Source organism: Manduca sexta, chromosome 28, assembly GCF_014839805.1.
Source record: "Manduca sexta isolate Smith_Timp_Sample1 chromosome 28, JHU_Msex_v1.0, whole genome shotgun sequence".
NCBI lineage: Eukaryota > Metazoa > Arthropoda > Insecta > Lepidoptera > Sphingidae > Manduca > Manduca sexta.
Window position 1 is genome coordinate 10,078,079 of NC_051142.1, and position 26,350 is coordinate 10,104,428.

The 26,350-nt window shown below is 33.5% G+C and overlaps 1 protein-coding gene across 1 annotated transcript in view; it reads right to left on the reverse strand.

Moving 5' to 3' along the window:
- Positions 1-26,350, reverse strand: part of LOC115445084 (extracellular sulfatase SULF-1 homolog) — a 111,793-nt gene that overhangs the window by 39,244 nt on the left and 46,199 nt on the right. The window contains exons 2-3 of the mRNA XM_037444476.1: positions 12,240-13,051; positions 11,833-11,972 (exon numbers count right to left, since the gene is read on the reverse strand). Coding sequence (XP_037300373.1) covers positions 11,833-11,972; positions 12,240-12,904 — 805 coding nt within the window. The 5' untranslated portion in view covers positions 12,905-13,051. The remainder of the gene's footprint in view (positions 1-11,832; positions 11,973-12,239; positions 13,052-26,350) is intronic.

Sequence of the window (26,350 nt, forward strand, 5' to 3'; positions counted from 1 at the left end):
AGATATCTTCTAACCTGTTACTTCGCGTTAATGAGGCCGCGGCTTTGTATTACCGCGGAATGTAGGCAAAGTGTGGTAACAGTCCCCTTTGGCAATAAAACTTCATTTAATTTGTGGGTTTATAGTATATTTCTCTCCGGCTGTAACGAGGCGAGATGCTCTTAGCGGCTGTAATTATTGAGGTTTAATTCAAACATATCTACAACCTTAATTTTTTTTTTATATACATTAATTTTAATTCTATTCACTGATTCTATTTTTAATTAAAATAATAAGGTTAGTTGGTTGGTACTTGGTTAATACTTAATATATTATGTAGTCTATTATAAAAATATGAATCTATTTCACAATATCTTGACTGAATGACCACTGTCGAACTACCGCTATTCAGTTATCACTATCTACACTTATCGCCTGGTCTGAGGCCTCTGGCCAGCAAAATTCTTGCCCATTTCAACCAACTTTCGCGTGTCAAGAAAATAGATCTGCTAATAATAAAACGTTCGAGCGCGAAAGGTTAATCCGTTACTAATTATCTGTCGATCTCGCACTTTATCACGTCGCTTTCCCTCTGCAATCGCTCGTGACTCGAAAGTAACTTGCAGATAAATGCAAACGACATTACGTGCCCGCTGCCCACTACAAGCAGATATTTAACGGTTAAACTAAATAATTAACAAGTTTTCACATTACTAGTAGAATGAGAATAAATGTCCATAACACAGGAAATATGGGTTATGTTAATAACATTAATTACGAATGTTTGCCTAACTTAGGTAATTTGTTAAATACGGAACTCTTTGAACTATTATTTAAATAAATGATTTAAGTATTTTTGTTCACCTTCTCACTCTACTAATAACTGTGGCGAGTAACATATCCGTGGGCCTATTAGCATGTTTTACGTAAAACAATAAGCACAAAAACATAACCGCAGCGTGCCAGCGGTGCAGGCCGCGTAGAAATAACACAGCGGGCTTAGGTCGCGCGAGGTGGACAAAGGCGGGCTACGGGCTTCACAGGGCTGTAGATATGACACAAAAAAGGGCTTTAAAGGTTGTATTTATACACATATATAACATTACCAAATCTAAACATTGAGGTCAAATCACCAATCATTACCTAACTTCTAATGTTTTCACTGACAGTGAGCCAAGTTGACTGTTAACAAGTAACATTTGTGCTTTATTTTTGTTACTACTTTACTTTTACAGTGAAGGATATGGCAGTAAGTCACAGTTGCAGTTTCGTTAGGTGTTTAGCCGGGTCCTAGCTTATATTGTAGGTAGGGCATTGCCCCTCACTGCTCTACGGGCTCCGCGCGCCGCGTAGAGACCGCGCACCGCGTCGCCAGACACAGCGGCGACGATCGCGACCGCATCTAGCCTACATTCATATCGGTAGTGAGACGTTACCGGTGAAGTATCATATACCGGTATTCTGTACAATATCTGGCTCAATCTAAATGTAATAACATTATACATCAAGAAATATAATGCATAAAATACCTAATGTGATACATACTGCATTCCAACTATTAAAAAGCAATGGCCCATGCTTGCATGCCTGCAACGAAAACATATTCATAGATTTTAAAGAAAAAGTTATAACCAGTTTCAGAGTGTTTACAGCATAACGGTACGAGATTAGTTCGATCATGGCCCTTTGTAAAAGCTTATGATAATATTTATTGTTTTCAAAACATTCTCTTTAAATTTATCTTGTACTTAGGTAAACGTTACGGTAAAGCAGAATATTAAGTCAATAACAGCTACTTCTAAACAATTAATTTTGTGAAAAACAAATGCATATACACAAAAAATAGACTAAACATGTTTTAATCGAAATGTTAATTAGATAATATTAGTGTTACATTACATTATTGAACCCTGACATTTGTGTGTTCTACGTTTTAGCACATCATTAAAATATCTGTTCTAATTGAATAATTTACTATTGACAAGATAAATGGGAGGACATCTGTGCGTCCTCAGTGTATACAGGACAATACACAGAGTACATATTTAGTTATAGAAAACTGAGTAACTTCGAAATAGAAGTGTGGTCCTCTTTACCTGTCTTTATGATAGCGGCAAGTTTGCAGAGACTATAGTACTTCATTTAGGACCTCACCACAAACCATGTTCCAGGACTGGCTAGTGTCGGTAATGAAAAAGGTACCTAGGTACTTTTTTTATTACCAACATTAACCAGTCTAGTTTATAATATCTAGATATTATATAATAATTCCTATGTATATATTATTATACATATATGTATGTAGGTACCTTTTTTCTTTTTAGGGCGTCACCACAAACCACGTTTCAGGACTGACTAATGTCAAAATCAAACCCACACATAAAATGTATTCATATAATATGATTATATATGATTATAATAAAAAACAAATAATCCTGAATTTTGAAGCATATATATGAAGCTGAACTCATTTTATCCGATCTAGACAACATAAAGTAGCGATTTGATGAAGGATAGGAAGAAAATATTAGTGTAGCATCTACTTATAGTGCCTATCAACCTGTCACTACTTCGCTTACGCCCACCTTATCCAAAACAATTTCGTTTGTACAATAAATTTTTGCGGTTCATTAAGGAAATTTTCTTTTAAAAACATATCAATAACTGTCACGCTTACGTGGAAGACGCAGGTTGCGTAGACAGTGCGGCGGCGGCGCCCACGCATCCATCCCGCCGACGGAATTATTTATAATGTTATTTATTAGCCACAATCCATCAACAGATTTGTGTACATTTTGATGAATTAACTTAAAAATGAAAAGTAAACATGGAACGGATTATTTTTGAATTACAAATGGACTTTCAATAAAAAAAGATTAATTCTTGCCATGTGGCCATGATCTGTGCCGATCTCCACTCTGGTTATTTTATTTTCCATCAAACAATATAACCGTGCTCTCAACACTCCCGAGAATTAATTTTACAAAAGCTTTTACTTACTAAAATATTATATATAATATTCTTGGACACTGTCAGAATAGTTACAGTTAAATAATTAAGTTATTAATGGCAAAATAGTGTTCGATATCTTTCGTGTCAGTTTCACGAAAGAGGCAAATCGGTCAGAATGATACATGAGACAACAAAGGACAAATGTTTGAATCAAAATAGCACTGTCAAACAACTGCTCTTACTCATAAAGATAGATAAACCTGGACTTGGCTAGATAAGGCGTTGGCCTACCAATACAGTGGTATTTGAACGGCGTATACATTACTATTAAGTGCCTTATGCAAATAAACAAGTTTACAATTGTATTCTCAAAGTTATTTGTAATTCTCGAACAACAAAATACTCTAATATTTTGTCGTAAGATTGTGTACATTGATTGTAAATTATTATTATTTGATTTCTCCAATATCTACGCGTCTTTTCTTTCCTAGAATTTCATAGCGACAGATACAAGCATTCTACGATTATCGTATGCATTGACAGTCGTTATGACTGAAATTACGTAAGTCAATGATATATTCATGTTATTCCAGATAGTTTAAAGTTATTGCATTCACCCGGTTTACAATATTTTAGTATATCTTTAAAATAGTGAATGGTACTAAAATCTATAACTATTTGTCTAAATAAGGCACAAATTCGTCATTACAACCATAAGAATATATTGTGCAAACAGAGCAAATTTTATGTTTAGCAGAAAAGAACTTTAAAATAGTTAACACTGTTCAATCCCCAGGGACTACTTAGTCTGAAACGTCATCGGGAATAAAGGCAATAGCACTTAGGTCATTGCCCCATGGTTCATTTGTTCTGGTTCAAGCCACATAAGCCCCTAGAAGCTGTAAACACCACTTACAGTAACATGAATAAAAACTTTTACCTTAAAGGAATATTATGGATTTATACAAGATACAGTTAATGTATGTTGGAATGTGAACTCATGTCCTCTAACAGCAACGGTTTATGCGACGGTTTTAAAGTTATTTACTACTTTCGTCTTTCTATATTTATCACTTCTCTAAACTCGATGATAAAGCGAAAAACAGTTATTATGTTTGGGAAATTTCATTCAGTTTATCTAGTTTTTTTATCATAATATGTATCAATTTTACATAAAATTATAATGATTTTATTAATAAAAGTACAATATTTATTTGTACTAAAACATGCGTTGTTACGCAATGTGTAATATCAATTTAATGAAGACATTTATGACTTCATAGATAAATGATCCAGGAAGAAAACGCAATGAAACATTATGGATAGACGTACCTAATCTATGCTTGGGCAATAAAACAACTTCATAAGAATGCAGATGTGAAATAACATTTAATGAGCTAAGAAAATCTAAAAACGTCGCATAATAATCATTTCATATATGGAGAAACTCGTAATCGGGTAATTTCTTTTAACATATAATATGTATTTATTAATAACTTCTTTCAGTTAAAGACACTACTTACTAACAGGGAATACTGCATAATATTATTATACGAAACAGTTGTAATAAAATTAAAGTAATTATTGTTGGTTTTCCAGTCTTAATCGGCAAACTTTATATCTATGTTATAAATATTCGTGACTATGACCAGTACTTTAATCTTACAATTACTACATTTAGTTCTGTTAAATAACAACATAGGCGAAACGGACACGAAAACATTGCTCGGATAATTTCGGGGCGTGCAAGTGTTTACGTAATAATGATACCTGTTTTATATACTACCCCACTGCTCGGCATAGGCTTCATTTACTATCGAGACGAATTCCGCAGTAGTCCACCACGCTGGCCTAGTATGGAATATACCAAGTCTTTCATAATTTATATTCACTAGAAAAAAATACATAAGATTTAAATGTGTTTCAACCATTAGTAAGTAGCGCAACCACTAACAATGTACAAAACGACGTCACACCGCCATAAACGGTGGACCCAGTAAATACTTCCATAAAACATGACACTTCACATAACTACATACTTGAAAATCTCATAGCTTAAGTACGTCTTCTGAGCTTATGTCACACACGCTCATTTTAATAATAATATATAGCTTATTTACTGCATTGTACCTCTTGCGGTACAAAACAATGTTACCTTGTAACCTTATGTTTGTTTAAAGACGTTTTGTTCACGGATTTCGTTAATTACATAGCCGCCCATTACTCAGCTAGAGTACGTAATAATTCCATAGAGTTATGTTAACAGTGATTCAAATAATAATTGACTTGGGTCCGAAAATGCCGAAAAGTCCGAATATGTGTATACGAGATATGTAATAAAATTTGTTAAGCTTTATAATCGACATGCGTATTCTTACGCAGAGCCGCAACCAGGGCTGTGATGCGCTGCCTAAGCACAGAGCGCAGATCCCGAGGGAAAACGATTAAACCAATACGAAGTTTTAAGTGTGTCATCCATAGACGCAATTATAGAAGCTCAGTAATCATAGTAACTAGACCTTTGTCTAGTTAAGGCGCTATTCATACGCGACATAACTGCTCGTATACCACTATACTGAAGGTATATTTGCTATTGCTGCTCCATCAATCTCTAAATAACAAAATGCGTGCCACTGTACTGAGCTCATAACCCTGAGATAGCACATGTAAGTATGATTCAAAATTTCCATTGCAAATTGATCAGATATTTTTGTTAGTTTAATTTTATTCTTTTTATACGGCGCGTGAGGTCATGCGTTAAAGTACTGACCACGCCTAACATTGTTACACTCGTGCCGGCGGATGCAATCAATGCGCAGTCGTTTAAGGTTCAAGGTTTATGTTTAAAAATCAATTCATGGCAGCAACGTATGTGATATATCTCACGTAATATTTATTCGCTGAATTAAGTCCGCCATTTTTATAAAGGGAATGTTAGTTGATGTTTGAAAAACATTTCTCTCTAAATTTCTGAAACAATTAGTGCAGCTTGGCAATTGTCATTACAAAGAAAAGTATACAATCAACCAAATTTAACATCTTTAATTTTGCTCGTGTTAGAATTAATATAGCTATAATATCGCACGACGTACTGATTGCAACGGAAACATCCATTTAGAACTGTTACAACAAATTATATTGGTTAGTGAAACCAATTAGAATATGCATATTGGAAAGGCTATACAATTACGGGCATAAATATGTTTACCACGACCATACTCGGACAACTATCGTGTTAAAACGCTCTAACAGCGCATTAATAGAAACACAAACTCGACTAAAAGGAGACAATTTGCACTCCCACACTCGACTTTCATCTCGACACGGAAGAGGCAATATATGTGATTAGTTATCACAGGCCTACTTTGTTCTTCTTCGGCCACGTGGGTGGACCCTTCGCCTACAGCCCGGAAGGGAAAGGGGCGAATTTATTATAGCCTGTTTAACGCATAAATTTACAAGACAAATGGACTTTTAACAACGGTGATAAATTGTCGACACGTGTTATACGTCGCTGGCAGAATGTCGAGCAGTTTCGCGGAATCTAAGAGGTTTGTATTCTTATGAATCGCCGACCGCAGCCCTCATTGTAAAACAGGAGGTGTTGTTGTATTTCGTATTTTATTGACCGAGATTTGCATTCTAGAGTAGCGGTGATTGTTCCAATTAGGATAGAATACATAATAGAGTAAGTAATGCAATTCTTATTAGAGTCTCATCTGTTATTTGAGAAACAGACGTTTTTTTATAAAATTGGATGCCAGTTGGTTTACACTTATCTCAAAAAATCTCAATAAAGTTAAATATAGTCTATAAATAAAATAATATTGGAAGAAACAAATTACTCACCGAGTATATCGGAAATATAAAGCACAAGATGATCCAGAGCGACATTTTTGCCAGGCAATTGAAAGTGTCATCGCCGCAGTTATATAATCCGCGACGAATGCCTGGGCGCATTCATCTTAAACGGATGGGATAGATCATCCGATCGGTCACCCCAAATACCAGCAAGGACACTTCCATCTACACTTATGTAGATGACCAAGTCGGCATCGGCGACCAAATGGCCGACGTCCGGCGACCCACGTGCACCCACGCCGGCTATCATTATGAATATTTAGAACAAATGTTAGAAGACGCTGCTGTTGCAGTTTACAAGCGATTGCCGTTGACTGCAATCTCCTGGTATTGATTTATGGGTGTGTGCCGTAAGCCGCGCAGGATGCGATAACGGCTGTGACAATCTCAGATCGGACGTTCAATTGCACTGTGCTCTGATATTTATATACCGTATCGATTTCAGCTTTTGATTTTATTTCAGGAGGACGATCCATCCTACAGCGCCAAACTGTCTGCATACCAAATTTCACCTAAATTCGTTTAAAATAAAAAAATAAAAACTAAAAACTAAAAAATAAAATCTAAAATAAATAAAATCCGTTTAAATAGTTTTTAGTTTTTATTTCAATGTCTAACATTCGCGTAAACATAAGAAATCACTAAATTCGTTTATTAGTTTAGGGTAACAATCAAACAAACACACTTGAGAGAAAAAACTAAGCTTACGATAAAACTTTTCCAAATCTGGGAACCTGTAGAAAAATATTATTTAAAAAAATAAGTAAGAAAAACGATGATAAGAATATACAAAAGCATTCTACGTATAAAACTCAACCAACCTTTAAGTATAGTTTTATTTTATCAAAAACACTTATTGTGCTCTGTAACCAAGTGCAGTAAAGTCGATTATTTTACAATAAAATCATTCATCGGCTCTCCCTTAATTATGAAGCAAGGCCATAAGTATTATTTTTTGTGAATAGACTGCCAAACAATAATTTAGCAAATAAAAGTTAATAAGACCTCCCACAAAACATAATTTTTGATCACTATATTAAATCGTGCATAGAAAATCAAAGTAATGATTAATTATATTTTTATTAACTCTCGTCACAGTATGCAGTCGGGAAAGTTTTAATAATAAAAACAGTCATTTGAATTACGATAACAAATAAAAACTTCGTAACTGTTTTTATCGATAGTACTGACGTTAATCGTGCTATAGACAAGATCTTTTTCGATATTAGATACTTGCAGATGCATTATAAAATAAATTAATGAAACTGAGAATAAAATATAGAAATATTCCCCACATTAAATAAAAACTTCGTACACAATTGCAGAAAAAATATTGAATAAAAATATCAATATAAAAACAATTTTCGAGTCTCCTTAACAAATTATTTTAAATATTTGCATACGATTTTAAATCGGCCAGCCAGTGGCGAAGGGTAGAATTTTTTAAAAGGTAACCCGATGCTAAAAAGCAATCCCCTTGGTTAATATATCGCTGCCATTTTAACAGAAAACAAACACTAAGACAGACTTAAATAAACCTAAAAGGGAAGCTGGTAGGAATCGGGTTGTATGGACACTTCGCCACTGCGGCCAGCACTCTATAAAAATACAACGCTGCCTCAAAAAGTATATAGCCATAATCGTAATAATCAACTGTACACGTCCCCGAAGCAATGGTGACCGACAGGCATTATCACTTATCATCAGACACACTAGTTTGCGCTCGCAATTCATATGGAATCTGATTTCATTGTGATAAAATCAAACATTTGCTTCAAATATGCCTAGTCAACTTCGAATAATAACTAAAGCTGTTAACTATACATACGTAGTAACTCCAGTGTGTATTTATATCGCACTCGTTACCGGTTTGCACGCCGGCTACAAGTTTCATAGCCTGAAGCCAATGTTGTATACAAGAACCATTGATACGTGCACCCTTAAATATTCAGTTATTCAAATGAACCGCAACGTTATGGTCCAGGATACGACAGGACCTCGATTTAAAGAATTTATAAACACTCTTTCATTAGAATTCTGTGTCTTATGTGCGAACTGGTACTTAACTTCAAGTGTAGATATACTGCCGCGCTTCCTCCCAATGTTAATGCTTTCGCGTTCTTGTTATTAACATTTTCACGTACCTATTTGCACTATTTCACAGACATTCCAGTTCGCTGTTATTTTTATTAAAAATAATATTTCTACAATATCTAAGAAACGTACATTCCAGCAAACTTCACGCTTAAATAACGTTTGCGTTATGAAAAAACGTTTTAAGAATTTGTTTATGAATATTAGAGAAAAGATTTGATTCTCATAGGAATCTGAACATTTTTAAATGTTTTGTTGTTGAAGAACTTTATACTACTTCAGTAAAAATTTGAGAAATATTTAATACCTGTATGGTTAAACTGCTTTAACGACATGAACATGAATGTTACACTTACTACCACTTATGTTTTTATTATCACTAGAAATGGAAGTAATAAGTATAATATACAGTTCTTTCGTTTAACAGATGAGCCATGCTATGGCACTGCGTGAGCAAAAAAATGTTCGCGTGAAACCATAATCGTGTGCAGAACATTAAACATAAGAACTCGTTCGATGCTTTTACTACTAAGTTATATATAACATAATCGATATCATTAAAATCGATTATGTTATCCTATTTAAGTATATCTAATGTCTTGTAATGATCGCGATAAGATCGGATACGTTCATACAATCTTAATCGATGGATTTTTTGTTGACTATAAATGTTCGATGTTGTGGCGGAATTCACAAAAAAACCTTGTGATGGGTGCTTACCCACTCCTTACTTGTTGATATCGTTTTGAACAAATGCATTATTAAAATGTTACGAACGTAAACTGGTTTAAAACGGAAATTGATATTTGTACATAACATTGTGTGACTGTGTGAACTCACACCGAATCTAAAGAACATGATAATAAACCCTTAATTCGCATCGGCCCATTGAGCGTTTATTTTCAGTTCATTTACTTTTTTGATGATCTCGTAAAACATTCGGATGGTGTTATGGAAGCGTGAGTCAGAGAGCATTCCTGACCCTATTGCATCATTACCGCAGCTATCTGCCGGATAAGCGTTCAACGCTCCTCAGGTACTGTACGTCTTCACATATGTGCCGTCTCTATATTCTTGTACAGTCGGGTAAGAAAGTCTTAGAGACACTATTGTTTGGAAACTTCTTTAGGACGGTGAATAATTACGCTGCCTAAGCAGTGCATTTTATGCTCCTGTAAGGCAACATTTATTCGGCATACATGTTTAATTTGGGTTTAGTTAAATCACTCGTAGTTTCTAATTCTATCAACCCAACATCCTTTAGAATCGTTTCTGTACATATTATTAGTTTTTCGCTACACGATTATTACATGTTTATTTAACAGAAAAGTAGTAAGTATTTGTTAAAGATATAACCGCAAGTACTGTAATAAATTGGCAATACTTCACAGCAGCATCGCCACCCATTGATTGATAATACAGATGAAGAAAGGAAACAGACGCTGATCCCTCTATATTATAAACTTACATCTGTAAAGCAAGATTTTCCTCGCGACTAATTTAAGACGTAGTCTGTGCACTTCGATCAAACTTAGATTTGAAAACGCATGATATGTATGTCGAATACTTTTTCAGCAAACCTACACTTGAAAAAGTTAGTTTGCAATAGTAACTTCGGCGATCTTTTCGACCGCACTCGAATTGCACTTTCGGAGACACGGAACGAATTCTATGCTCGAGTGTACGAGATATTGTGAACTGAGTGGAGTGCATTCTCAGGTGCTCATGTATCGTATTACTATGGTTTGTTGTGACGGAGTTTATAACAACTTTGCACCTTGGCCAGCTCTCGGACCAACGATGTGTAAAGTAGATGTTTACTACCTTACAAACTATGTCGAAGGGACGGGGAATGATAGCTATGTTGTAAAGTATTATAGACTGATTCCACACGCGACAATGAAAATGTTTTGATGAAAACATTTTATACTTAGAATACCAAATGTGACATGACAATGACAGAAGTTATGACTGAAATCAAAAAAATATGTTACTAGTTACATAAATAACATCATAAGCAATTGTTAGTTATTTTCGCTTTCCTTTCAATTTAAAAGAATATAGGTCTGCCGATAAACTGATTTACCGTGTGTAAATGAGGCCATATTGTTGAAATCTGAATAAACATAAGCTTAAAAATGGTTTCATAACCTAACCCAACGACCTAAAACTCTTTGTCATTCGCTAGATGGATAGCTGCGTGCCAGTTGTTTCTCTTATCATAATTTATTTCATTTTGACAAGTTTTCACAACATTTAAACCCGGGTAAGTAAAATATGGCTTTTGCCTTATACTCGTAATCGTTTTATGGGAGAACTAATATTAAAAGGCGTGAATGGATTGGCATATCCAAGCTTAATCGAATAATAAATCTTTCAGCAAAGTGGTGGAGGTTAGGCGCACTTACAAATTACAATAATCAATGTAAGCTGTCGTATAAACCACGCCTAAAATAGCGTATACACAAGAAGTTGATATTTCACGTTAGCACCCAAGCAATAATCAGTGCTACGAACATGTTCATATTAATTAATTATTGTCTGGAGTCAGACGTTTTCCAATCAAGTGAGTAGGGCGGGCATTGCGCAAACTAAATGTCAGCTCCATCAAAACATGATTTACATAGCAATTTACCACTTTGCAGGACTGCGCAATATTTCGACGTCGTTCGGGAGTTGTCGAGGAAATCACATCAAGGAAATGCACCAGTTAGAGATATATTATTCTATCAAAACGGTCATGAGCGAAACGATACGCCGCTGCGCAACATAGATCTCCTAGGAGTGTTTGCTTTATTACACCGTAACATCTGCGCCTTTTTATTAAATTAATATTTTCAATAATAATTTATTGCTTTTGTCCTTGTATCAATTGATGAAATTTATTTTTGATTTTTACTTTAGTAACATCTAAGTAATAATAAATAATCTAAAATTAGTACTTACCAGTGCGGTAGCCAGCGTTGGACAGGTAAGTGGCAAAGGTTTTGGTCTCATGCGTGGCCTGCCACATGGGCGACGAACAGTTGTCATTATTCGTGTAAACATTATGATTATGTACATAGACCCCGGTCAACAAGGAACTCCTAAAATAAACAATTGAAAAGTATTTTTTAAAAACATGAATTAAAGTTTTTTAAAACATAAATGATATGAATGGAGATATCGTCTATATTAACGAACAAAATGAATTGGCTGTCATAAAAATATCTCTGCGCTCTGAGGCTGTGATCTATAATTATATTTAGATATTTACTTTGTAAAACGTCCGAAAATCAAAATTTTATGGCACTTATTTAAGGAGTATCGACCATGATATTATAAATAACTTTTATTAATGAATTATGAATTACCTTGAGGGACAACACATCGGTGTGGTGGTATAAGCGTGCCGGAATTCGGCACCAGCGCTCCGTATTGCCTTCATTGTCCTCGGCATGAAATTCAAACTGCCCAACTCCACATCTTGATCGTCCGTGAGAATCAAAATTATGTTTGGTTTCCGTTCCCTCGTCTGCGGATACGGTATGTAACCATTCTGCCATTTGTTTGCCACTTTTATCTTAGACCTGGTAGAATTTTCTTTCACTGGCAGAGGATGGTAGCGCTCTTGAGTTTTGGTTTGGTTAATTAGTTTCCTCATTGAAAATTTCTCCATGCTTTTATTCCAGTGTTTGTCGGTTTTGCGTGCCTTCTCGTCTTTTCTCAAACTATAAGGTTCAGTTCTGTTATTATTGTCTTCTGGTGAGTGATCCAATCCTTTTCTTCTATCTCGTCGGACTTCATGTTCCCAAAACCTGCGTCGGTCCCCGCGGTACCTGGAACTATTTTTGTGTCTCAGATACCTCCTTTCTGGAAGGTCTGTGAGTGTACCGTTGAATGTTGTTCTGTTACGGTTATTCTCTTTGTTTCTAAGCTCTCTGGATCGAGATGATTCGTCATCTTCGAAAGAGTCTCTTTTCGCGGCTATTAGTAGAAAGTTCCATGTCAAAAACAAAGGAATAAGTTTAAGATTCATTCTGAATACAAAAACGTAAATATTGTATTAAACTTTTCTAAAAATGTATACGGTTTATTGAACTTAGTTGCAATTCTTCACGTAGTTGCTTGCTGTAAAAACGAGCAACATTTTTCTAAGTTTAACAACGCCATCATGTCACACCACCTGAAACAATAGAAATATCATAATTAGATGAGTAATATTAAAATTATATCACAAACAATCTTTAGCATGCCGTTCCAATTTATTCGAAATAGTCATAATAAGTTCATAAAATATACTTGTTCAACTCCTATTACTGTAAGGTGTGTAAAATATAAGTAAAGTAACGGAACCTATGAAGGCCACGTAGTTTTAAAAAAATCATGACGTCGTTTCATGAAAAAATACAAAGGTAAACCTTAATTTAATTGTAACATATCGTCAAATAATCAACAAAAAATATTACAAAGGAAGACTTTAAATAGCAAACCTTTTCATATCCTGTACCCCATCTCTACCAATTTCAATATTGCAAATAAATCAATCGATAGGCCAATAAATATTGAACACATTTTTACCAGAGACGCCTATTCCATGTTAAGCACAGTTCCGTGGGCAATCAATATTGAAAACGTTTAATGGTATTCGACCAGGGCATCAATCGCAGGCCGCTTTTAACTGAATTGGACTCGTATCGGATGGGGCCTTTAAATAAACAGCCAAACTCGCGCGAGGGCTGCAAAATTAATGGCGGCGGCTCATTACTGATTTGGATGGAGGGTGATAGTTGCTTAATGTCGATGTGTGGATAAGTGCCATTAAGTAAATTCAACTCATTTCTGTTAGCGCATCCAATTTTAAAAATACTACCTTAAAGTAACATTGTACTATGATTATGTATAATGGCATATGGAAATTTAAAATTCAGCCTCAAAATAATATTGTACGCTGTAAATAAGTATAGTCTATAACGAGAACACAACACGTCTATTTTTAATTTACAATTATTCTAGGTATCAATTTGTAATCTTTTCTCAAGAAGAATTATTTGCAGATAACACAAATATAGAATATAGATGCAAGCGAGTACACCAAGAGCAACCACTCATAAATTGCATTTAAATTATTCACAACATAGAATATATTGAACATTTGTTACGAAGTCTATCTTCACTTTAAATGCTTAACACATTTGTCATAACACGCTAAATTTAAACTAACTCTTGCCACCATTGCCACTTAAGACGATGAGATACAACAAATCCAAAAATAAACCAAGTTTAAATACACACGCAAAATCCTTACATATTTAGTAAAGGATGTTATTTCGTGAAATGCTTATTGCTTTTCACCAGGAGGTTTTAGCCCACCGGCGACTACTAATAGATTTGCAACATAAAGCTAAGATTCAGTGTAATATGATTGAGTTTTGATTTACGAAGTGGCGCCAATATTTGCGTCTTATTTTAGTATTGCTGGACAATTCCCCTAGAGGGTATTAGCTATTGTCCGTAAGGTTTTTGGTATCGTCATTATTATAATTTATTACCTTCATTTGGATTAATACAACTCAATTTTTTATAATCGTAACGTTGCATTGCAACTACAATCAATTTTCAATAGGATTAATTAATAAAAGGCAAAATAACATGTTCTGTATTTACCCAATAAGTTTTATTTTTAATTACAATTACGGAGAATAGGCTAGAAATTTCAACAGCAGATACGAGTGCACCACTGGCCGATCCGCTGATCTTGATTTATGTTAGTGTAGAGTACGGGGAATTGATAGGGGACAGGGCGATCGATGACGTCAGACGGAACGACAATATTGTTACTGTTTTAAATTAACAATCATTGTACAGCTACTGAAAGATCTTTGTTATTTTTAGCAAATGTCAACATGTCTTTTGCATGACATAATTATTCGTTTTAATAACATGTAAAAATTAAGATTTTTTTTAGAATAAATCTTTGTGCGCCATTTAGATTTTATCGTTGATGGCGTCATTATTCTTTTACGTCCCATTTATTTTTTATTCATAACATCTCATATACACATATCAAATAAAACTTTCGCTTTAGGTTATGTTAGGCATTTTTGACACAATTCTTACTTATAAATGAGTAAGTAACTCTGTCTGTTACGCTCCCACTGCCAATCACTGAACCAATTTAGCTGAAATTTTATATGAAGGTAGTTTGGAATCCTGGAAAGGACATCGATTTCGGAAAAGAACAGGGTAGGAATTTATCTCGAAAAAACTGTTTTACGTAGACTAAGCCGCGAGAAAAGCTGGTATGTGAAATAAAAAAGTAATATATTAAGCTACGTATACGTGAAATATACCTACAACAAAGTTCGATGATTTGTAATTTATATATATAAATCTATTGTATTTGGTCTTATCTATGAACTGTTTAGTCCTATATGTAGTATAAGTATATTTAAACATTTATTTCAATTATTGTATCTGTGCAATTAAATTGGTTTGAGCGCCATTGATGAGGTGAATCATAAAATTGCCATTCGTTATAATAGAAGAGCAATATTGCTGTCTTAAGAATTAAGATGTATTTACAAGAAAATTATGTTTCATTTAAGTTGGTACGTATCACATTTCCTTTAAGTTTTTAAATATCCTGATTTGAATTACTATAAAAAAATAATATGACGATTATTTTTTCCGGAGTGATGTGAGTATTGGACCAATAAAGAAACTATGAGCTAAGGAAACTAAAAAATCCAAACTGATATCATAAATTCGAAAGTAACTCCATCTACACTATTCTAATCTATTACCCTTTCTTGGCTAAACCATGGAATTTTAACGAAATTTAGTATTGAGAAACCTTGAAGCGTAAGAAAGGATATGAGCTACGTTTATCCCAAAAAAGGTATTTCATAAGGGCGTAGATGCTAGCAACACTTGGGTTTAGATAAAACGTGTACAGAGCCAATAAGGTTTTTTTTTTACTTTCTATATTTTATCTCCGATTTGGTACCTGTAATATTAAAACATCTATTGAACCCTTTACGAGAACCTGTGTGGCAGAGCAACAATATTATAAAATTCCGAGTACCAAAATCAAAATTAATTGTCTTTGCAGTTATAATTTTACATGCCTTATTTTACAACTTAATATAAAGTCTAAGGTTTAAGAGTTAATAATGGTAAACTCCTATTGTCATGTACTTTATAATTCCGTTTACGCAACACTCAAAGTACCTAATTTACAAATTAGATATCGACATAAACGGCTTATAACACACTGGCACATAATTAGTTATCCGTCCCAAAGTTTTATTCACTCCACAACCGACCTGCGACAATGAATTAATTACACTCGACGTGGCTGATTCTGTTTTAGGTAGACGTAAGCTTTAATTAACTTCATGTTTAACATTTTGCTCGAGCAAATAGAGTAGTAGGGCACATAACAATAATTTTAAGTCGGCATTTCGTAGTTTACACGTAGAAAGCACGCAGGTCTCTATTTAAAATGTATTTATAGTGCACAACTTTTGTTTTGGGTTTGAGTGCGCTAACCTCGCTAAAAATATACGTAATTAGAGTGTTCAAATGTTTAAACTTTCACACACGTTTAGTTTTACAAGAATTCGAGAATATAGTTTGTAAATAGCACGAACTTAAACGTTTAGGCTATAAAATGTTTGCGAATATAAAATATGAGTATAAATAATTGTTGCAATATCTGAAAAGAGCACAAGATCCGAGGTAAAAGAAAAATTAAGGTGAAAGCTGTCTGCTACGTGCCAAGAAAAACATAAATATAAAAATTCACATGCAGGTATACATATAATAAAAATATATATACAAAGAAATTATTATTATAGCAAGAAAGTGTTTTAGTGTTTTACTGTGAAAAATAAAAATAATTTGTACTTTTAAAAACGGTTTCTTATAAAGCAGATAAGCTTATACTTAACGTTAAGTCGAATTTATTTCCATACGATTATGACGTGACAAGGGCAATGTTGGGCTCAAATTCTAATTCCGGATAACTTGTGCATATTTTTTCTATAGTAATACCACATTGTTTGATTCCCCGAACCTATATACCAAGGTACATTCCATAGTAAACTTAAATTACATCTTAAAGTCAACGATAACATAAATTGCTCACCTGTTAATTTAAACTTACTAATTTAGTATAACAAATATCTTAAGTTTGTTAATAAAATGCCATTAGGCTTAAAACGATAACTTTTAAATATTTCTACACGAGTAAACCTGTTGCAAAATTCGCCTAATCACCTTTACTTAATTACCTAACGCCGTGCTTATATAAGTCATTAACTCTATTGATTTTACAAAGTTGAAGGGAAAAGAACACTCGGTAACAATGTTAACAAACCCTTATAAATTAGAAGTTAATCACCTATTGGCAAAGTTGCGCCGACATCGGCAAGTGCTTTATGTAAATCCTCTTAATGGCTCCACAGAAACTTTATACAAGTTACAGTCTGCAACAATTTTATAATTCCACAAAATTCCAACGCTAATTAGAGATAAATTAATTTGTTGTGATTTTTCCATTATGGGAGTTTACCAAAATTAAAATTCAGTATTAATGTTGTTTGATAAAATTACAGAATTCTAATTGACTTCTATTTTTGTAGCGCAATTGGTTACACGAAATTTTCAAACTGTGCTACGAAGCATTAATGCAACTTTCTAAACCAGCTAGATTTCGAATACGTTTGTATATTTTCTTATTTGTATTTTGCGTCTAGCTTTTTAATAATCGTTCTATCGCCTCTTAAACAATCTTATTAGTTTTTTTATAACACTAGACAAGATTGTATAGAGATCATAGTCTATTCCTATCATTAAACATATAAACGCGACACCGGCCACACATGAAACACGTAATTGATTCAATTTGGGCCTTGACTCCAATTGTTCGTAAACTATTATGTATTGTTTATTGATAATACAAGACAAAGCTTATTATTGAGGTCGTGTTCAATAAAAATCTTCGCGGTAGGAATCTAGGGTTCGATGCTCGCATCTAAAGGAATGTATCTCTCATCAATGTCTGGTTCAAGTTGCCTTATTGGATACTAGACACGCCATTGGAATCAACTTTCGGAGTACTCTCCATCGACACAGGAATAGCTGCTGTGTACGATGTTTGCGTATCTATAAGCAGCTGAGTAAGCAGGAGGCATCGTGCTAAATTAAAATAAATAGACTTTGCAGCCTACGTGGTCACGGGACAGTAGTCTTCGAGACGTCAGGAGAAAATTATGATATAAAAACCGCGATAAAATCCGAAAAATAGTTTTATTTAAACGTCTAACACTCGCGTAAACATAAGAAATCCTTATCGTGCTAAATTTCAAAAGGTACATTTAATGAGGGAATAAAATAAAGGCTAGCCTTAGCGGGCTGTAGAATATAGATACATAATGGTAGTGACGGCCACAACTACCCTTGGGTTAGCAACTTTCAATTTTGGAAGCTATGTATACCTATATTTACTATTAATTTTGAACGCTCGTTTTAAAAGTAAACGAAAAAGTATAAGAAACCTCGTATGTAATGAGTACAATTTACTATATTCTCTATTCTACACGCGTGGTGGACACATCTAACCTTGCTGAATAGGTGTTGAGACCTAGATGCTATTTGAAAATAAAATACTGACTAAGAATAATTTATATAAATTACTAACAATAATGTTCAAATATTGTTCTATTCCATGTGTTAGACTCATGACTTTTTCTAAAACAGAGCTTTTAGAGGCATATATAACATAGTTTCCGCAAGATCTGTGAGCTCTAGCCAGTTGCAGACGTAATCCTATTTGTTACGCTCAGGCGCGCAGCCAGATTTGAAATTAAATTTACTTGAGGTTCAGTAGTGTTATTAGATTTTGCAACTATGTTTGCGTCAAATATTAAAAATCTTATTTGTGAATTAATAGAATTCATATTTTATTATTGTATTGTATTTTTAATTTTCTCAGTGTAATAAAGGAATTGTCTTCCGTGCCGATCGTTAAGCGGGAAACAATAGCGCTGTTAATTAATATAATTATTATATAAAACAATAAAATAAATAAAATAAGTATAATAAACATATACATACGAAAAAAATTAAAAATAAAAAGAACACCTGTAAAACTTTAACCATCTTGCATTGTAATATAATAACAAATGTTGATAGGTATGACTTTGCCGATTTTGATCATTGTTTTTTTCTTTATTTAGACTTTAATGTAAAAAATGAAATTAAATATTTTTTTATTTATATATATATAGTAGTTTTAACAACACGTTAATAAATGAAACCACATACTCGTTGTTACCTCTGCTAACATTGTGGTAAAAATCATACATGGATAAAGAATAAAAAAAATCCCGGTTGTACTTTTCTGCTTTTTGATCATTTTTAGTTTAGTGTGAATATAATGTGCGCGTGCGTGTATTTCTGACTAAGAATGTGATGTTACGATTAATTATCTTAGAAATAAGAATAGAAGTGGCATGAAGACTTGTAAAATTAAAATTACTTTTCATTAACATTTATTTTGTTCGAAACTTACACTTTTTATTTTACATCTACGGTTCGAGTAATATATTGTAATGTATTATTTTCAAGAAGATAATTAAGTATGTGGTTTCATTAAGTAACGCAATGTCAAATGGCCCAGGGTAAATAAAACGTGCCTAAGTCTGTACATCTGTAAATTAAACGCATACTTAATCAGTCTCACTTTATGTCCCCGTGGGTTGAGTGCACTCGTTTTACTATGTTCGTTAACGACCTTCCAACTCAGAACAACCCATACCATTGTTTTCACTATACCGGAATTATACGATTTCACATGTTTCTATTCGTAAGATCAAAAGAACGAGCGCTGGTCTTAAGATTATTATATACACATTGAAATGTCCATAATGTAGATGAAGCATGGCAAGATTGTAGGAACTAAAAACTATATGGGTCTTTTTGTACCTTTCTGGCAAAGGACAAACCTACATACTTGAAAAGGTCGTTTTCGAAAATACCACTGAGTGAAACACAAAAATATTTCTTCAATAACATATCATATGTAGGTAGCATTTTACTTTTGTATTTAAATAACTCTTTCCACGGTTTGTGATTAATTGTAGAGCCTAGCTCTACAATCCAGCGCCTGCATTACGAACCACTAACTTCTATACATACTGAATATATCTATTATAAATATAGTTCTAGTGCATATAATCTAAAATTATATTAGATTATAAACGCCCATATAATACTTTATTGAAGGTGTTTGAACCGTTGGCTAAAACCACATTCAGTTCAATAGTGCCAAAGCACTGAAGCAGATAGTTTATTCTCATTAGTGTTCGACTTCACGATTGATTCACGATAATCGTTTACAATAATGTTAAGTCTTTATTTATGATAATGCCTCATTACTTGTTACCTAACAAGTAACAAGCCTTTACCTGTTTAGTTCACTAAAATTATATTATACCTTAGTCATATTATTAAATGCATTCCGAAAAAATTTAATGTGAGAAATTATTAGATAAAATCTTGAATGACATATTAACACATGACAGTAAAAAGTTAAACCCAGTTATTCCAGAAAGTACCTACTTACGTATTATTATGTTGATACATAACTTTACTCTATTTATTCAAATCTATTAAAACATACAAATTGACAAAATCCGCCACAGCCTTTTTATATAATTTTTGTATATCCTAATCAAATGTCATTGGCATTTTTAACTCACTTGATAAACTTTGACCCATACTAATATAAGCGCCCAGATTAATTATTCTGTTCATTCTTAACGAGCAATTTAGATAACTAGCAATAAATAATACTATACTAACTTAGAAAAGTCTCACAGCACTCAGCCACTCTAATACAAAGATAATGAAGCCAAGCACCGTAACGATGTAGTAATCAATCCACTTGAATATATCGCTCACCGGCTACATTTTAAACGCTTGGTAGGGCCCATGATTGGCCTCATCTGAACAAAACACGATTTGCACCTTCGACTTAGAAGAAAAGCAGCAGCACAATATCGACCATTAAATTTCTATTTCACTTGATTTTATTCGCGGTTTACCCGCGTGAAAAAGTTTTTCTGTAATAAAAGTCCCGTTATATATTTTCCAGGGATAAGAAGTACCCTATATCGTTCCCAGGGCCTTAAACTAACTCCATACCAAACTTCATCGAAATACGTTCGGTAGTTTATCGCATTCAGACAAACAAACAAACGCGGCGGGACTTTGTTTTATAATATGTAAGGATACTATTTCAGACGAGTTATTCTCATGGGAGAGGCTTTCTAGGAATTTGTTTTGCAAGCAGTCTTAAGAATACTTAGTAAGGCAATTAACCTACAAAAAAACTTTTATCTTAGTAATAAGTATAATCTTATGTATTATTTATTTAACCAATAAATACATTTATACACAATTAGTTTAGAATAATTCGAGTAGGTATGTATGGCATTGCAATTATAAATAAGTATCAAAACATGCCCACAGCGTTCTTACATTAATTTAACGATGATACAAAAGTATGTATTGTCTTTTTATAACTAGCGTTATAGAGAATAATATAAACTTACTAAGCGACTTTATCACGTTAAATACAGATTAGCATACAAAACAGAAATTCTGAAAACTCAATCGTACAAAATGGATACTGGCTATTTAGATGTGCTCAGACCATTAATGTCCGTTAACCAATCGGATTATTTCCAATAATGCATAATTTAACCTAAAATAGATATCACAAACATAATCTAAGCTTAACATGCTTGAGTATCATTTATTTATCTGCTTTTGACATAATCACATACATTTTAAAAGATTGGTCAATCAACGACTTATTTCTTAATATCCTTATGCTATTAAAAAAACATAAAATAAAGTGTATTACACGCACTATTTCCACATTTCTCACATCATTTACCGAGTTCGGAAATAGTACGCATACATTATACAATTTATTAACATAGTAGATGTACTAATTAAAATATTAATATCGAAAAGTTTCAACCATAAAGAATTAACTATAAAGTACTCCAACTTACAACCACAGCTTAAAGCAAGGGTGAACGCCGCCCACCCTAAAAACTACATCGGCCTCTTGTAATGCAGGCTTTTCACTCAAATCGGCGAGCCTTTTTTTAAACACGCGAGAATCCTATAGAAGATATGCCAATCTGTACACTGCATGAATCTCTCCTAGGCGAAATTCAGCCACGTCGGCCAATCGCAACGGAAATCAACAAGGTACGCAGATATTATAAATGTGCACAAATGTGTGCGCAAAACACCTGGACTCTCTGTCCCTTCACTCTTATAGTCCAGTGAGACTGCAATCAGACATGGCCGGAGAGAGATCAGGCGCAGGAACAACGGCTTTACGTGCTTTCCGGGGCACGGGGATATTCTACCGCCAACTATGAGATGCGGCTGGATAATTTTAAAGATGTAAAAATCTAAACACTTATCAATCTAAAGTTGTTTTCTTTGATGATTATTATCTATTAGTATACAAGGATAGTATACTTCATTGCTAATCACATAAAACCATGACTGAGTAACTCGTTGACATTCGTTTGTCGAGTGGCGTAATGGCTCATATTACTTTAAGATTGTGTATCAACAGAATCATTTATATTGGCGTATGCAGTCGTTCTCTGTAATTGACCAGCCGTAACTTCTATTAAAGTTTTGACCCACAACGATACACTGAATATGAATCAATTTGTCGTAATTTTCAATGCAACATAAAAAAATTATGCACGTAATAGCAATGACGAGATTTACTCAAATAAAAACGATTTTGACATATAGCTATCTTTTTTTTATTGCTTTAATTGACAAATCGAGCTTACCGTTTGCCTGGTGGTTAGCGATACGACTGCCTGTAAACAGTAGAAATACGGTCCAACACCTTGAATTACAAACTATTGTTTGGTATATCACTGCACTCGCCAATCCTGAGACATGAGATGTTAAGTCTCATTATGTCCAGTAGTTACACCGGCTATCTGCTGAATAATGGTTTTTTATTGCAAATTTGCAATATGACGTGGACGTGTGAAATGTAAATAATTAACTTCTAACTGTATAAATCTTGGTATGCAAATATGTTTTCTAAGAACTCAAAACTGTTAATTTATGTTTAACCGTTAATAATAGATATAACCAACATTATACTTTTCTCGAGCTTCCCACACATGACTATTTTGTCGCCTATCCATTTCAAGGCACTCTCCTTAGCAAACGGCCTTTAACTAATGGCCGGGAAAATGCAATGATTTACGAATAATTGCTTTAAAAAAATCTTTTTTTGGTGCTTTTGAATATTTTAATACCAAAATATTCCTTACTAAAATTTCTAATTATGATGTGTACTTAAGAAGGCGATACACGTAATCAACATTTGTAGAAACATGATGTTCAATTTCTTTTCTACATGTATTGAATTGTGAATAAATAGTTTCTAAAATTACGGCTAGCGTACTGTTTTGCTGCCAAGAGCCTTAACACTATAAATGAAAATAATTTCAGGTAACGAATTTCTACGTTGAATACTGCAATAATCATTCAAAAATTGCTCGTTCATTCTGTTGGTATGACAATGATTACTTAATAGACATTGTCTCCTTTGGATTTAAAAACGAAGCGGGTTCAATGGAATCACATGTGGACATCTTATTTCCCGCCAAAACCATCTGGTATACTAAGCGACATTACACTATCTTGCGTCCGTAATATTTATAACGATTCAATCTAGCATTATCACAGCACAAATAGCCACGTTGCCACCAATAAACATTGGTTAAATTACACTACCGACAGTCTTAATGTGCTAATAACTTTGCCTGCGAAGCCCTCGGCTTTATTTAGGCCGTGTGTATATTTGCATATTGTGTTTTATTTAGTTTTGATAAACAGATTCAGTCAGCATGTTGCAAATTTATTATACGATAAATGGGACTTTAAAAGCGCTCTTAAGTTTTATGCAATTATGTGATATATCTTATCGTTAAAAATGATTAGTAAACTGTGAAGAAGCTTTTAGAATTTCAACTGATGCTCGGACTAGATTAATATTTGGATTACGAACGTCATTTATATAGTTAATGACAAACACAAAAATGTCGGTTTGATGTAAATAACCATAAAATGCGTATAAAATTTCGTGTATAGCTACAATACATCATAACACACGGTATTTGAGCCAAATTTAACACTTTCGAACGACTTCGAAAATACTTTCATGATTTTCCTAATTTCATGTTAGCGCATCTGGCAGACTTCCAATTTCACAGCAATCAAAGAGCATGGACGGAAATAATGAATTATAATATTCAAATACATTTAAACATCGTCTTCCTGCGCACTTATTTGAGATTTCTGTTTTACATTCACATAATTAAATACCTAACACTCAAATGCAATCAATTTCCAATTATATACAATCAATACTTATAAAAACACGTATAATTGCTATGTTTATATAAAACTAACAAATGAAGCAACCAAATTAAAAAGCATGTTAACTTTCTTAACGATGTGATTAGAAACATGTAAACTCATTATAAAACTAAATTGAATTCCGCACTAAGCCAGTGAACCAAGCCAGTACATACTAAATCATGAATAAAAAATAGAAAACCATCGCCAAAATATTTTTTTTTTTCATTATAATAACACAATGAAGAATATGCTTTACAAACATTATAACCTTAGTAATATTATATATATGCAAAAAATAAATAAATATTTGTGCTTGGTAAAAGTAAACGCGGAAACAACTCAAGAGATTTGGATGAAATTTGGACATGAATAAACTATGTCCTTTTCATGAATTAACACATAGGCTACTTTTTATTCCGATAATTTGCTCCCATAGGAAATAATGGGATTGTTTCCACACGGGCGAAGCCGCGACCAATAAATAAAATACGTACTTAATATTATGTATTTCTTATGTCGGATCATTATAATAATACTATAGATTCGTTTCCTCCAAACCTTATTAATATAGGACGTTTTAATGATATGTACTATAAATATGTCAGCAATAGCCATTAGACGTCTACGGCAGCAATTAAAATAGTCTCACGGTTTCGTGTTCCAATAATGAGCAGTACCAGCTTCTGGTTAATAAGTAACAATTTATGTTACACCGGCATGGGTGAATCCATTGCTTTAATTAATTCTAACAGCTGTTTGTAACGACTCCTAAAACGAAATACTGGAAAATTAAATTTTCACAACTGTTGTGTAGACGTTGCATAAAATTAGGTTTTTCAATGTCTTACGAAGAGTCGGGGTGATATGCTTTTTGTAAAATGGTGTACTACATGTATCAGACGAGCATAGATATGATATGTGATTGATGATTTAGAAATTTTCATATTTAGGTATCCGGCATCCACAGTATTCAAAATACTTGACGTATGGTGTACAAATTATAATATAATTAATCACAATAGTATTTATTATATGTCATTGAAACTAGTTACATCATAACATTTTGACGAAACTCTTACCGAAAAAAGGCAAAACAATGAAAATATACTGCCTGAAGCTGAATTCAACAGTCAACACACATAGCCTCACGTCAAATGAAAATTTAATTGAGTCGTCAACGAAACTGCGAATAAATGGGACAAAGGATGCAAGTAAAGGTTCATTATCATAATTTTCAGAGAAGAGTCAGTTCACTGCGTCCTAGGTTTTATTCAATAAGTATATACAGCATTAGCACAGAAAATAAGGCTCAGTTATTCTCTTCCCGTGTCGATTTTGCGAGACGCGTGATGATAAAAATATAATATTTCCAAGAATAAGGATATTCTCAATGTGACCCTTGTCATGTAAAATAAATATACATGACTTGGTTCAGAGTAGCAACTGTTTTAAACGATCTAGTTCACGTCTTTGAGAATAAATGCTGATGATAATGACGTAACATTACAACGGTAAAAAGAAAATTACAGAGTGCACATCAAATTAAAATGTGATTTGGAGACTGCTGTAATGATTAGAGTAATGTTAAATATTAAAAGAAACGAGAACTCTGACCTTGAATATAATACGCCTAGCAGAGACAAAAAGGCAGCCATAATATGTGTGTGAGCCGGCGTGTGAATGTAAATGTGCTACTAGATTATAAAATAACACGCTGCGTGTGACCTACATTGTATCCATTGCCTGTTTAATATGACAATGTTTTTTTAACTTTAAATTAGGTAAACACATAGAGTTAAAGAAACTTTTTTATACCAGGCAATAGATCCTACGCCTCTATTATTTTTATCAGAATTCGGCAAAATTTTCGACACGTTTTTCTTGGGAGCCTCAATCCCACGTAATTCCTTAACACTTGTTCCTGAGAACGTTCTAAACATCACAATAAAACAAAAACACAACAAATAAATCTGCAAATAGCTGTAAACAGAGT